The sequence below is a fragment of the Gopherus flavomarginatus genome, chromosome 15, assembly GCF_025201925.1.
Source record: "Gopherus flavomarginatus isolate rGopFla2 chromosome 15, rGopFla2.mat.asm, whole genome shotgun sequence".
NCBI classification, from domain to species: Eukaryota; Metazoa; Chordata; order Testudines; family Testudinidae; genus Gopherus; species Gopherus flavomarginatus.
Window position 1 is genome coordinate 32,837,604 of NC_066631.1, and position 16,093 is coordinate 32,853,696.

General features: G+C 40.5%; 1 protein-coding gene across 1 annotated transcript in view; it reads right to left on the minus strand.

Moving 5' to 3' along the window:
• Window positions 1–676: 676 nt before the first annotated feature.
• The window catches only part of PITPNB (phosphatidylinositol transfer protein beta), a 74,892-nt gene continuing 59,475 nt past the window's right edge, over window positions 677–16,093 (minus strand). The window contains exons 9-11 of the mRNA XM_050924072.1: window positions 13,310–13,420; window positions 8,034–8,156; window positions 677–2,545 (exon numbers count right to left, since the gene is read on the minus strand). Of these exons, the coding sequence (XP_050780029.1) occupies window positions 2,495–2,545; window positions 8,034–8,156; window positions 13,310–13,420 (285 nt within the window). The 3' untranslated portion in view covers window positions 677–2,494. The remainder of the gene's footprint in view (window positions 2,546–8,033; window positions 8,157–13,309; window positions 13,421–16,093) is intronic.

The window sequence follows — 16,093 nt, forward strand, 5'->3', positions numbered from 1 at the left end:
ATTGCCCATTAAAATGTCATTTGAAACAAGATGCAACAAAAGCATAAGCTCTTCCGGGCATGGACGCTGTCTTCCTTTGCATCTGCACAAATGCTTAGCACTATAGGATCCTCAGTGGATCTTTGAATGGTACTGCAATAACTTGCAGAAAACACGACTAAACTGCTAGGAGGGGGATGATCATGCTTTCTGTACTGAGGTTGAAGAAATTTCGGCCCTGTCCACATGTGACCAAATTGTTCTAGTTACTTTGAGGGATTCCTTGGGGAGATAGAGGAAACAATATTGAACATCACGATTCAAACACATAGCTCATTTTCTACTGCAGACTGTGCCACTGTTTCCAGACAAATAATTCCTAAGGTGAACACCAAAAAAAGATCAGTTAACAGAAAACACAATACAGCACTGCAGCAACACAATCAGTTGAACAGTACACTCCACAACTATCAATAAGATTTCACCTAAATATTTATATTACTCAGTTTGGATTCCAAGTATTTCAAGGCTTTCCATTGGTATTTGAATTTTTTTTTTCTTTTTCAGCTTAAATGACTGAAGAGCATCAGATTTTTAACCATCTCATACAGAGTTTCCACAGATCGAGAGAATTAAAATGGCAATATGAGAAATCCACAAAGTGACATTGATGATACCCAAGACACAACACAAAGGATATTTTATGATCAAATTTATTTAATTAAATTTCATTGACTGTTTTACTGTAGTTCACATCAGAGACTGCCAAAGTAAACTAAACATTTACATTCACTACAAAGTTTCCTCAAATTTTCATAGCTAGTCCAAAAAACCATGAAAACGATAGGGGTTCCTTTCCCTCCTTGGAATGTATTCCGGCTCCCATTGGTGAGAGTAGGAGTTACATTTCTGCACTGAAAAGAGGACTGAGCCCTTAGTTTCACAAATTTGCAAAAACCCTCCTTGTAGCAAGTTGTATAAACATGGTTTAAAAGTTTTTACAAAACCAATCTTCTGCTGGTACAGAGAATAGACATCTATTTTCATTGCTAGGAGAGAAAGGACTAACCAAAGACTGACCTTGTAGCAGGGAAGATAGTGAGGCAATAATACAGTACAGACATACAAAAAATCCATGTCCACTTGTCTGACCGTCATTGCAGGTGATGGGCTAGGTGGGCTAGTCATATTCAAAGCCTGATCTGCTCCCCTTGAAGTCAATGAAAGTTTTGCCACTGACTGTAAAGGAAGACGAATCACTCTCGCTATCAGTTAATTAAATAAGCAATTATTCCCAAGCGTCTGGTGTGGGTGTGAGGTTGAAAAACTAGACAGAGATCCTTCAGCAAACCTCACCCTACAGAGGCTTCTGGGAGGAAACCTTACCTAACTAGTGGTCCTAAAATAAGTTGTTCCTGATTTAACAAGCATTTTGATAATAAATCTTATGATATGCTTCAATTGGAATATTTTTCTTTAAAAAAATCATGAAGACAACTTACTATTTGAGAACTATCTAAAAAAGGCCTTTATTATACCATCTTTCCTTTTATGTCTACTTCTAATAAATCAGAGAAGCATCAGATGCTACAATTTAAACTTTCATCATATCTGAAAGTGAACATCTTTTTTAAAAGTGAATTTTCAACATGAAAAGAGCTAAAAGTCACTGTTATATTCCATTGCGCAATGTGTGTGAAATTGAGACCATTTGCATAGTTTCCAAACGAAAACTTTGAAAAAAAATAATTTCAGAAATAAATGTTATTCTAGGGAATTCAATTAAACTACACAGCCTAAAAGATACTTTAAAGGTATACAATACCGGTATTGTCAGTTATTCTGTCAGAAAGCCTCCTGGAAAATTGTTCAGTTCAAACTGTTATAAATCACAAGCCTTTTTCCTTAATTTTGCCAATTTTTAATGAAGAAAACATTTGAATTTCAATGTACAAAACTCCAATAAAACAGGTGATTTCTTTCAGCAAGATGAGTAAAAGTTGGGCCATTATTGTATTCCTCATTCAACAGCAAAAGTCTTCCAATTCTCACAAATAGAAATTTTTTTTTCTGATTTGACTTAGATGACAATCCAGAAATAAATAGGTATAAATACATGCATAGTTCCTATTCCAAAATCACATAGGGAAAACACGAAATTTAAAATTACTTTATCTGAATTTGTTGGCTTATAATGAGATAGACATATTATAGCAGAGTGATTCAAGAGGAGAATAAATTGGTCCAGTACTGACATTCAGGAAACATACCAGTTAGCATAATTCTGCAGTCAATTTATCCTTTAAATGACACTACTCAGTCAATTTGTATTTGCTTCAGATATTTATAATGAAAGCAGTTTTCTTTGTATCTTTGCTGAAGATGGGTATAGTACCCTGGAGAAACTGTAACAGCCCTCAGTATGCGTGTATGTATATATAATTATATACAGATAATCATGCATCCACACACACATTTATGTATCAACCCTGCAAGTGACAGGTCAGATCCATCATCATTCATCATTGGCAGCACTTGTTCCTCTCACTTGGCCTTGATTACGTAGCTGCAGAAAAAACAAAAGATGCAATAAGTGCCAACAGTTACTCAAGTAAAATTAAACTCTAAAAATGCAGATTTTACTAATTCTCTAAGAAAAATAGTTAGTGCAGCGCAGTCAAACATTCACCAGCATTGAGTTGGATCATATTGTATCAGTTCAAGTATTCTAAGGACTCTTTCAGATTGGCTATCAGTCTTGCGATTAGAACAGCAACTCAGACATCAAAAAGCACTCCCATACGCTGGATCGCTGGGATTTGAAGTTAGCTGCAGATACAGGATCCACCATTAAAGGCATGTGAGAAAATGCTCAGAGCAGGAAATATGAACATTAAAAGGTACTGGGTGTGAATATAAAGGTTTGGACTTCTGAGGAAATTAGTTCCTGGCAGCAGCATTTTAGGGAATTTTTTTTTCTTGAACTGGGAAATAGATTGGCGTCCCCTCCACACACCCATTTCGACTGTACCGTTTTTCTAAATGCAGTTATATTTTCTTTAACCACAAAGAGTCTAATACAGCAGCAAAATGTCACTTTGTCCAGGAAGCCTCTTGCAGGCTTTGGAGCTTAAGTGTCCTGAAGCCAAAGCACACGTCAGAAGACAAACTGTAGAGCCTGCACTTTGAGCTTCTGCACCAGACAAGCATAAAGTATGATGTGATAGCTAGCTTGTGCCACGATTATAGCATCCTACTGACTGAACTGAGCATGTGCCCAGAGCCCATCATGATGCTAAAAGCATGCTGAAGGTCTCAAATGAATCCTAGCCATGGGGCTGTTGTCCTGCTGTTGATTTTGTCAAAGCAGGGGGAGCAGCAGGGATTCAGTCCCAAGAAAGGAATCTGGCTGCACTGCTTTAGAATAGTTGTTCCGCCAGTAACGCCCATCACCAGAAAGGATTCCTCCTTTTTCTCCCAGGAATTCACTTACACAGCTTGATTTTGCCTCTGACCCTACAGAGGTTTCCTCTAGACGTCAGCAGCCACTGTGCCTCGAACGGAACCCTTCTTACGCATCTAAATGTAAAATAAAACTGTAAGCTATCAAATAAAGAACCTGTCGCGAGGTTATTAGGAGAGAACTAAATGGCTCAGAGCCAGTCCCATGTCCAGCTGAAGGTGTGAGGAGGCTAGGTGGAAGGGGCACTCTGTAGGACAGGAAAGTCAGAGTGAGCAATGTACAGTTGCTGTAAAGGGAGGCAGCCTCTCAGTTCCTAAGGGCCATCTGAAGCGTATACCAAACTGCCTGAAGCATACAGCACTTCTCCTGTTTCTCAGGGCTGAGGGAGCACAGTCTTGGCAGTTTCAAGCTGCTTACTTCTTATGCTCTGATTAGGATCCGCACTGTCCAGTAGTCAGCTGATGGAGAGGGTTTAATATGGCAGAAGTGCTCTGGGTGTCCACAGAGTCAGATCGCATAAGGAGAGCAATTGTACAGAAGAGTGAAATAGAGGTAAGTGCAGAAAAATTGTGAACAGGATGTGAGGAGAGACTAGAAACCCACTGAAGGGGGATAAGAAAAGGCATCCAGGAAGCAGCAAACAATGGATAGTAAAGGAAACAAAAACTGACAAAATGAAAACAGAACCAGATGAGGAACTGGTGAACCAAGAAAATCCAGCAGAGTATCTAATGAAGTAAAGAAAAGTAAAAGATTTTAAAGAAAGCAAATAGTAAGAGAAAGCAACACAAGAAAATGCAAAACTGCCAACCTAATTAGACACTGGGCTGTTTCCTGCAATTGTTTCTTTGTAACAACATAAAACTCCAGACACCAGTGAGCTCCTGGACTATATCACCAGGGAGGCTGAATACTGCTCAGGGCTGGAAGTGCAAGGACATTCCTATCATGCTGAGCATCTCATCACTGAGCACCCTTCTCTCTGGTGTCCAAGCCCATAATAGTAAGTGTCAGCCTTGAAGTATTTGAGATTTTGTGAGAACTACCGTTTGCCACAATATTTCAGCAAGTGGCTAGTTAAATGTGGCATGTGGAGAGCAGAAATTCTTTTGGGATAAAATTAAAAGGAATGTTCAACTTATATCGTGGGTGACCCAATGCGTGGTTACACGCTACCATTAGGTTATTGCCCCTCAAGAGGATACTCCCATCAAAAAAATCTTCTTGGAATGTGTTTTGTAGGTGCCTGCAGATATCTCTATTGTGTTAGTAAAGAAAGAGTGGTAAGAGTATTTAAAACAGCAGGAGCCAACCCTTTCTATGTGGCTCACAATAAGATATTCCAGCTACAAGACCACATATTTTTGAAGTCACCAGAGTACACATTTGAAAAAAAGTGACATAATAAGTTATCGTGAGGAGCTTTAAAACTACTAAATCCAGAGACACAAAACCATCTGTTTTATTCTGCAAAGAATGAAGGGGGAAGTAAAAGCCAGTTTCCAGGACAGACACAATCCTTAAAAAAAAGACGAGGTTAAAAGTTATATCCTGAAAACAAGAAAACCAGGTTTAACTTCAGTATGGCAGATAAGAGCTAATGTACAGCAAATATTTTAGGGATTGAAGTATTTGCTAGTAGAGCGACAGCATGTAAGTGAACACAAACAGAAAAGTTACTGGAAATTTCTCTTTAGCCCATGTTCTTTTATTCCCAGTTAGAGGAAAATCTTCACAAACTAGCATGTACTTCTGGAAGTAAAAGATCGGAGAACACATTCTATTTATGCGAAATATTTGTGAATCTGAACATTTGATCTTTGAGATCACTTTTGCAAAGTCAAAAAAGCGGTTACTCACCTATGAGATATCTATCAACAGGAAGCCTCTTCCACAAAGACAAGCATCTACAGTCCATGCAGACACAACAAGGGGAAGGTTTAGGGAAGTTTTCCATGATCTCTGAGGCTTGTCCTACACATACCTGCGGTGTGCACACCTCAGACTATATTTCCCTCTTTCCCAGAGAAACTGGATGATGTCTGGCCTATACCAGATCAGGAATTGAGGTTGTTAAAAAAAAAATTAAAATAAAAAAGACAACCCTTCTGATGAACTCCTTAAAGACAGGAAACCACTCTCTCTCTTTCACAGATCCCTACTGATGAAACAGTTTCCCAAACTCGTCAGTCTGGGATAAAGTGGGAGTACAAGGGGAAATTCAGAAATGATTTCTTTTGGAAATAATTAATGTAGAGATGTCCTACCGTAGCAAGCATCCACTTTCATATTCGCATCTAGGCAGAAGTGCTCCTAAGGGGAGGGAGATATCCATCTTATTCCAAAAAGTGTTTCTGGGATCTGCCAAAGCAGCCCCTTCTTCTGCCTTACTTGAAGAGGAAGGATATTTCACATTCAGCTGTGTTGATAAAACAGCCAGCCAATTTATTTTCCCTTGGCTTAAAAGTTAGGAAATATGGGAAGGCATTTAGAACCGGAGTAAACAGACAAATGCAGTTCTTCCACCCACTCCCTCTACAGGGTCAGTAAATGGGGCACTTTGCCCCTCAAAGGCAAAACAGATCTCTCATATTGCAAATACACAGTTGAACATTGTCTGAGTAACCATACATAATGCTTCTGAGCCATCCTGACTGAAAAAAAAGCTTATTGCTGAGAGCCATTGTTGGGCATAATGAGTAGTCCTTGTGGCACCTTAGAGACTAACAAATTTATTTGGGAATAAGCTTTCGTGGGCTAAAACCCACTTCATCAGATGAACGGAGTGAAAAATACAGTAAGCAGTATAAATATTAAGCATGTGGCCTTTGGAAACTGCCCCTGGCCTTGGCTGTCTGACAGTCTCTCCATATTTTGTCCTTAAGGTGGTTGGGTTTGTTGCTATCTACAGGTCTGTGAGTAGGAAATTCCATTCACCCTGTATTATACTAGTGTTAACTCTTAAAGGAAGATCAGGCATCTAAGACGGCTCAGGAATACAGCAAGCACTTAACTACTAAAGGTAATCAAGACAGTACCCAATTCTGTGATCTGAAAACCCTCAGTCAATTGGGGCAATGTAATTGGCCATTTTGAAACCAATGATCTGCAGTTTATCCAAAAAGGAGAGAGAATATTTTGACACAGACAGATATTTCTCAGCATCAGGTGGTCACGTACTGTACTTGGCATTCCATATGGCTAAGACATACAAGACTGTGTACCCATCCAATGGTCCAAGAATCGAGTGTCTTGTAAGAGTGAGCCGAGTGAAGGATATCTGGCCTTTTACTAAGAACTGATCAAAGCTGATCTCAGGGACTCCTGTGCTAAAAGACGGATTCCTACAACCTCTCCAGCCTCCAGAGCAGAGCCGGTCCAAACTCCCAGGTTAGGAAGGTTTGTTGGGCTCACGTTCAGGGGGATGAGCAGAAGCATCTCTATTCCTCCTCAAAAACATTTCCCCACAATGCAACCAGCAGTGTATAAGGCTGATCTAGCCAGACATGTCCAGGGTAGCTCTGGGGATGGGGGAGTCAGAGGTAGTGTTCATATCAATAGCAAAGCAGATCTGCTTGACCTGAGCAACAGTTTGTATTGGAGAAGAACTGGTATTAATAGCCATACTGGGTCTGTGGCAAGAAAGCCAAACTATTTCAGGGTCTCTGGCAGCCCACATGCGTTGAAGGCTCACAGCTCATTACTCTGCATATTTGAGCAGAACCAGAGTGCTAGAAGAGACCGCAATCCAAATGGGTGTTGGGCAATAAGGCGGTCACCAAGCACCTTACAAAGTTCAAACTGTAGCTTTGGCAGATGCTAAAAAAATCAGAGTGAGGCTCAGAATTCACACAGAAATGCTCATAGTGGGAGAACCACAGCCTGAACAATGACTTTGCAGCAGAAAGGTCCTTTCCTAGCTAGTTCCTCAGCATCTGAGAGAAAAGGGAGAAAACTGCTTGAAGGATGAGTTTCCTTTCAGATACCTCTGGGACCATACAGACAGGTCAGACTATGACCACTGACAGCCTCTAAGACACGGAAGGAAGCAACACCAAGTGCTTGTTAATTCTCTGACAGATTTTTTTCAGAAATGAGTTTCTCAATGTCTATCACACTCATCAAGACAAGTCCAACTGCCCTCATGTGACCCACACACTCACTTCAAGACATGTTTGAAGGGGAAAATAATCAACTAATTACAATCTGAAAACTAAACAAAACAAGACACTTACAATGCAGAAGTGAGGTGACAGCTCCAAGTGGTGGAAAGGGAGCTGTGGGATTGTGTGCACTAGGTATATAATACAAGTGGAAAGAGATGCTCAGTGCAAGCATTCAAGACATGGGATACTTACCAGAAACATCTACTTTTCAACAACTCCTGGATCTTTGCAGCATGGTATGCAGAAGCTCCACGAGCATGGCTCTGTGGAGGAGATCCAGTGAAGAGCATAGCATTTATCAGCATTATCCCATAGCACACAGAGTTGGCGGGATAGACACAAGCAAATTTATATAGCCTCCGATTCTTACACAGCCCCAACTACCATAGAGTGTACATTTATAAACAGCTTCAAAACATTCTTACCGCTTCCAGCTCTCGTTGGGTTTCATCCTCCATTCTCCTGATGTCTTCCATAGTCAGATCAATCCACTTGTCAATCCAACAAAACAGCTGGCGATGGAAGTTGGTAAATATCCTCTTTTCTTGCTTTAAGGAGACAAAGCAGCATTAGAAAATATGCTTATGATTTATCAATAAATGTCCAAAGGAGAATTGAGTTAAATTCTAAAGGATGTTGCTGCTATATAGTCTCATGCTCTTTATTTCACAATGGCACTATCCAGACTCCCCAGACTCTTGGGTTTAAGTTAAAAAGATTTTACATCTCTTCTCTGCCTCTCAACAAGGAAAATGAAATGCACTCTGTAATAATTCTTTCCTAGAAAGAACGTTTGGTAATTTTGTTACCTGTAAAGGTTGTGGATGCATTCTCCAAAATACATTTAGTCCACTGAATCTGATCCTAGACAGAATATATACACCACACAGGAACACTAATGCATGAGCTACATTAAGGATAGAATCCACTTTAAAAAAAACCCACAGCTACTGTACAAGCTCAGTAATAAAAACATCTGTGGTAAAATGAGGTGAAGAAAAAAATGGCACTGGGAATTCAGTAGGTGGCACACTTACACTCCCAGCCTCCTCTCTGTCCCCCTCATATTAGAACTGAATTATGTCCCGATATGGTGCACAGAACAATTGCTGCTGCAAAGGGCATCCTTTTTAAGAGAGACATACCCGTGCACATGTAAGTCAAATTAAGGATTCCTTGGCACCTTTTGTTAGGAGTTAAAGGGGTTAGCCTCTATGTCCTGACCAGTTCCAGTTTGGGTATTTCCATCTGTTTGCTATATTTAAAGCATCTGGTGATTTCCTTTGGATATTGCATTTCTGCCATTCCTAACCCATATGTAGCATTGCTCTGTTAAAGAGCTGTAATTGTCTAATTCAAAAGTGGCTGTAGCAATTCCTGTACAGTTTGTAGTGCTGAGAGAGCTTTCAAGTTGAAAAAGAAAGACAGTGTTCTCATATCAATGATACAAACTCATATGCTGGTCATACTCTACAGGCAAGAAAGCCGTAGATTAGTGCTATGATCTCAACGCCTGCTGCTTTCCCAGAATTCACTCAGAACAGCTTCAGATAACAAGAGGAAGTAAACAGTGCAAAGTGTGACAAAACCAGCTGTCTGTGATCCCTCCAGGTCGAGGACGATCTCTTTCATAGGTTTTATTTCTCATGGGTCTTTTGGTGACTGAGGAGTCTGATTCTTGAGCCACAGGCTCGTTAGCACACACTGCGGGTGTTGTTGGAAGACAGGGTTGGGCTGTGATTGCTGCATGACAGTTGTCTTTCCTTTCTTTTCTGGAGTCTTCCTGCAACCAAGGCAAGGCGATTTTCCTCAAAAATGGATGTTCCCTCTGTCAAGTCTTCACCAGTTATCCCTATCCTGGGCTGCTGTCTCCCAGTATGTGGTGTCGATGCCATCTCTCTTGACGTTTATCTTGAAGATGTCTTTAAAGTGTTTCTTTTGGCCTCCCCATTTCCCTTCTCCTTTGGTGAGTTGGGGGTACAGCAGTTTTGGTAAGCGTACATCAGGCATGCGCATACAGTGCCTGCTCCACCTCAGCTGGTGCTGGATAATCAGGGCCTCAGCACTGAAGATGTTGGCCTCTGTGAGGACACTGATATTAGTGTGATGATCCTCCTACTTTATGTTGAGGATCTTCCGAAGAAAATCCTGGTGTTCGAGGTTTTTCAGGTGTTTTCTGTACGTCATCCAAGTCTCACAGCCGTAGAGGAGATTTGGGATTACAATTGCTCTATAAACTAAAAGTGTAGTATGTGTTTCGATGTTGTGATTGTTTAACACCTGACAAGACAGTCTGCCAAACGCAAGGCTGGCACAGTGAATTCTGTGCTGAATCTTGATGCCTATATCTGCCCTGTGTGAGAGATGGCTGTCAAGACAGGCACCGTATTCTATGTTTTCCAGTTCTTTGTTGATATAGATCTTCCTTGCTGGATCTGATGATTGACCGGGGACTGGCTGATGGAGAACGTTTGTTTTGCTGATGTTCAGAGTTAGCCGTAGGCTTTTGTAAGCTTCAGAGAAGTAATTAAGGGCTGTTTAAAGATTCTCTGAGTGTGCAGTTACAGCACAATCATCTGTGTACTGAAGTTCGGTTATTGTTGCTGATACTACTAAAATTCTGGCACGGAGATGAGAGAGGTTGAATAGGTTGCTGTCAATTCGACATATGACGCCAATGCCCTGAGGTAGATGGTCTTGGATTAATGTTTTCATAGCTGCTAAGAAAATGAAGAGAAGGGTGGGTGCCAGGTCAAATGACAAAGGGCTCAGAGGTAGAGCCACTACACAGGATGGAGGCAGTCATCTAGTCATGGAGAAATCTTACAATGATAAATTTGCTTGAGCAGCCAAACTTTGACATGATTTTCCATAGAGCCTCACAGCTGACAGAGTCGAAGGCTTTGGTCAGATCAATAAAGGCCATATACAGTTCCTGGTGTGGTTCTTGACATTTTTCCTGGATCTGCCTGGCTGCGAAAATCACGTCTGTTGTACCTCATGATGATCTGAAGCCACATCGGGACTCTGGAAGTTCTTCCTTTGCAAGAGGGAGCAGGCGATTAAGTAAGATTCTAGCAAGAATCTTCCCAGCAACAGAGAGGAGGGCAATGCCTCTATAGCTGCCACAGTCGGCCGTCTCCCTTTTTGAAAATGGTGACTATATTCACATTACATAAGTCACTAGGGATTTCTTTGATGCACCAGATTTTGAGGAGCAGCAAGTGAAGCCTGTTAGTCAGTGTTTCTTCCCCCACTTTCAGTACTTCAGCTGGTTTGCTATCAGGGCCTGGTGCTTTATTGTTCTTAATTTGTTTAATTGCTTTGCAGACCTACTCAGGTGTTGGTGGGTTGGCAAGAGTTTCCCAGATTGGGTGCTTAGGGATGGAGTCAATGGTGTCATCACAGTTGATTCTCGATTTAGAAGCTTTTGGTCATGTTCCTTCCAGTGCTCTTTGATGGATTCATTATCTTTAAGAAGGGCACTACCATCTTCGTATCTCAGAGGTGTGAGGCCACATGAGCTTGGTTCGTACAGGGTTTTTGTGTCTCAAAAAAAAGCTCTGCATATTATGTCTGTCAGTAAATGTTTGGATTTCTTTTGCTTTGCTTTTCCTCCCCACCATTTGTTTTTGATTTCTCGGATCCTCCTTTAAACTTCAGCTTTAAGTAGATGGAAGAGCTCTGCTTCTGACTGGATAGTGGCTGGCTCTGCCACTTGCAGAAAGCTTTTTCTCTTCTGCTTCAAAACGGCTGTAATCTCAATGTTGTTGTCAAATCAGTCCTGATGACAGGGGTAGCAAGACCAATGGATTCCTCGCAAACCTCGTGGACGGTCTGTTTTAGGTCTTCCCAGCCTTCTTCAACACTTGTGTTGTCATTTCCAAGTGTGCATATGGCCAATTTTTCACTGAGGAATGTTTGGAAGTTCTCTTGGTGCACTGAGGTTTGAAGTCTTTGGCTGTTATATTGCCATCTGTGTGATTTGGATTGCTTTCTATGTTTCAGTGCAATCCTGACGGACATGACTGACCTTACCAGGTGGTGGTCAGGCCAGCAATCGTCTGCTCCTCTCATGACAAAGGTGATTTGGACATCTCACAGATCCTGTGTTCTTACAATGACATAGTCTAGAAGGTGCCATTGTTTTGAGCAGGGGTGTTGCCAAGTTGTTTTGTACTTGTTGCTTTGTCTGAAGATTATGTTGGTGATCACAAGATCATACTCTGTACATTTTCTGAGTAGAAGGATGCCATTGGAATTGGTCTTGCCCACTCCTTCCTTCCCAATGGTATTACTCCATAGGTTAGAACAGGGGTTGGCAACCTTTCAGAAGTGCTGTGCCGAGTCTTCATTTAGTCACTTTAATTTAAGATTTCACGTGCCAGTCAGACATTTTAACCTTTTTAGAAGGTCTCTTTCTATAAGTCTATAATATATAACTAAACTATTGTTGTATGTAAAGTAAATAAAGGTTTTAAAAATGTTTAAGAAGCTTCATTTAAAATTAAATTAAAATGCAGAGCACCTGGAGACCAGTGGCCAGGACCCGGGCAGCGTGAGTGCCACTGAAAATCAGCTCGCGTGCTGCCTTCGGCACCTGTGCCATAGGTTGCCTACCCCTGGGTTAGAATCTCGGCCAACTCTTGTGTTTAAATTCCCTAAGAGGATTACCTTATCTGTTTTTGGAATGGTTGACAAATTTATCAAGGTTAGTGTAGGAGGATTCTTTCTGTTCTTCAGCATCAAAAGTTGATGCATATGCACTGATTATAGTGGCAAATGACTTATTGACCAATTGGATGTGGAGGGTCATAAGGTGCCTGTTGATGCCAATGGGGAGCTCAGTCAGGCGGATGACTAGAAGGTTTTTGATTGCAAAGCCAACACCGTGTATTCACCTGTCGCTTGCTGGTTTTCCTTTCCAGAAGAAAGTGTAACTACCGCCTTCTTCCCTCAAGTGGCCTTCATCTGCATGTCTTGTTTTGCTGACAGCAGTGATGTCTGTGTTCTCGGGCAGTAATTGCTGTTCCGCATTTGGGTCTTTCACTTTTTGATTAGTCTAGCAGCGTATGGACATTCCAAGTTGCAAGATACATTTTTGTTTTTTGACCACATTGGGAGTGATCCCTCTGGACACGTATCCAGTCAGGTATGGTGCAGCTTTTAACTAAGTCATTGGTATATGTTACATTTTGCTTTGTAATCCCTCAATCTCTGTGGCTGTTGTACAATTTAATGTTACCAAAAAAAAAAAAAAAAGCATGAATACTACAGGATTAGTAGCAACCAAAAATAAGAAACTTTCACAAGACTTCTGGTGCACATACTGCTGGAAAAGCATCAAAGCACTCATGTTTTACGTAAAGAGATTTTTTTTTTAAACTAGAGAGAATAATGGAAGCAAAGCATTCTTAAGTGCCATATACATTTAGGCCCCAATCCTGCAAATACTTACACATGTGCTTAACTTTACTATCATGAGTACTTCTGATGAAATCAATGCGCCTACTTACAGAAGTCAAGTTAAGCTATAAGTGGCTGCAGGTTTGGGACCTTAGAAGTCAGTGGTTTGACTGGCTGAAAAATTGAATGGATCAATGTCTTCACTAACATTTAATTTTAATGGAAGAAAAAATGTACCAACTTTTCACTTTTTTTTTTAAACTATGCCGCAGAGTATTTAAAAAGCAGCTCTTACCTTCTGGATAAAGTTTTCTACTTTGTTCTGTAGTCCCCACCATTTAAATTTGATAGTCACCAACTTGTAAGCACACATTTTAGGGCAGTCTTCATCAGCTGCTAGCTCTTTCTGTTTGTGGAGAATTGGGTGGGGGAGGGGAATATCTTCATTTAATGTTAGTGTTTGAATAAAAACTTGTTGGCATGGAAATTTATAAATGTGAATAAACAACAAGGATTCAGAGGTACACATTTAGTATTACTCTTGCAAATCACCATTTTAAGACTTAGACAATGGTTGTACTGCGACTGAACATGCAGAGTGCCAAGGATTAATAAGAAACTGTAAGGTTAAAAGCCATATTAAAAAAACTACTTTACCTCTGTTATGAACATGTCTTAGAATTAAATCTGAAATAATTTAAAATTACATTTCCTTGTCATGATTTATGCCAATAGGTTACTCTTTGAGTAGTCTAGCTTGACAATTAAACTACTGTTTAATTAACAGACTACTGTTGTGGGTTTTGTTTTGGTTTAAGTAAATATCAAATCATTTTCCCTTTCTGGTTCTTCATTAGTATAACAATTCTGCACTGTTTGGGTAGCTAGCGCACTACAAGGGAATATTTGTTGAAACTATTTCCATTGAACTGAAAAGAGATTCATGTAAAATGTTTTTATTGGTTTTGTGGCAGCTTATTTTTCACAAATTTGACCTGACAATGTCCAATTAAATATTAAACCCCATTTGACAACGTGTGGAACACCGCATTTACACCTGAAACCCAAGTTAATTTCTCCAAATTTCATAACACAAAAATCCACTGAAAACAACAAAACTCAAGAACCAAGGCAGTTCAGCAGTAGGCTTGTTAGAATACCATTACCTCACACCTATTGTGTCTACATACTGCAGTGCACACAGATCAATGTCATACCCTTCTTCCTTTCCTAGGAACTGGTACCACAATCAGTGTCCCGTTTCTTAGCATAATCTGCATATGTCTGTTTGTACTCAGTTAATTGCACGTACAAATATGAATAATCATACTTCTGCCTGCAGGACTAAATCAGGCAGGGGCACCCCATTCTCCTTAACAGCCAGCAGTACTGGCAAGCGGCTATCAGCCCTACGCAGACTTCATCGCATAGGAATGACGGAAAAAGTTTCAGACTCAGGGATATGAGGAGAGTAGGGTCCACCCCAGGGGACTGAAAAGCTGCCCACCATCACCTGCCCTCCCCACAGCAAGAGATGCAGCCGTTGGGAAATTACTGGATCTCTGCCAGCCGTAGCGAGTGAGTGCAGCTGGATGGAGACAGTATCTCTCCTAAAATTCTCCACTACAAACTTAACACACTAACATTTGGCTAACATCATTTAAATGAAAGGCTCAGATTAGGTGGGACAGAGTTTGTAGTCTGCCAACCATTTGTGGAGGCTCTCACACCCCTGGAGAACACCTGATGACCAAGGACTCTCCTACCTGACTTACTTGCTCTCATTGAGGATTCTGGACTAGACAAAACTGAAGATCTTACACTAAGTTGTTCCCAAGTTATGAGTGGACAAAAAAGTTAGGACATTTCAGAAGGTGCTAAACCAGCACTTGTTAAAGTGCCATAACAAGCAATTTGGCCAATTAACTCCCACTTTCAAAATGAAAATATACTCTGACAAGGGACATCATAAGAAATTCTGTGCAAAAGCAGAAAACGGTTTTTCAGAAATTGGGAGTGGGTGGGTTGGCAAAAAACAGACGTAATAGAAACCGTCCTACAACCTTCATTGGAAAGCTACTATTGTGACTTCACAGTATCTGTAACACTAGTTACATCAAAATGTATGTAAGCTGTTGGTGGTAACGAATAGGTCCATTAATTTATTTTTTCCAAACACACACGTCATTTTGTATTTTTTAAAAACACGATGGTGACTGACTAGTTATTTTGTGACCAGGTGAACAACAGATAAATACTGCTTTCAAGTGTAAGAGTGCAACACTACACTGACTCAGCCAAGATTCCAGATTTAGCCTGTCAACACTGAGGAAAAGGAGATGCATCTTATTTAAAAAAAAATTTAAAGATGAGGAAAGACCTCCCTAGGTCTCAGAGGTATAGTCATCCAAGACAGAAGCAAAGCAATTTGTGATGTTTTACCTTGCAGCAGTTTATTAAGTAGTAACAGTATTTCACTGCATCATAAAATATCAGTTACTTAACAAGGCCTGATTAGAAGAGAGTTAAAGCAGAGTTCTTTCTTTCCCCTGGGATTAGTCTGCATGCTGTTTTCTTTCTACTCGCCTAACAATGAAACTCTGGACTTTGAATTTACACTTTGACAGCAATTCTCTGCTGAAACAAAATTAGTTAGCTTAAAAAAAAACTAAAGTTACAGGTGACCAGTATTATCCGTGGAGATAAGGTCTGGGATATCGAAATAGCATCCCATATCTACTGCAATCTTTGAGTCTCAATCAAGCTTGACAAACGTTGCTTATGCTTTAATTAAAATATTGAGAAATTGCAGTTTATTTCCAATAAGTGGCCAGTTCCTAGAACCACATGGATACTCCCAGTAGGTCAGATGTGCTCTCCTCACAAAGAAAAAGCTACAAAGGCACTAATTGACTAGCAGCCTTAGAAACAACAGGCTGACAGGCTACAGAGATAATTCCCTTCTCACACAAGAGATGGCCTCTGCATATTAAGAGTGGGACACTTTAATTGGGAAGCTTTCTCTGCTGCCTGTAGTGGGAACAGAGGATTGTCTTCTCCAGCACTGTCACAGCATAAA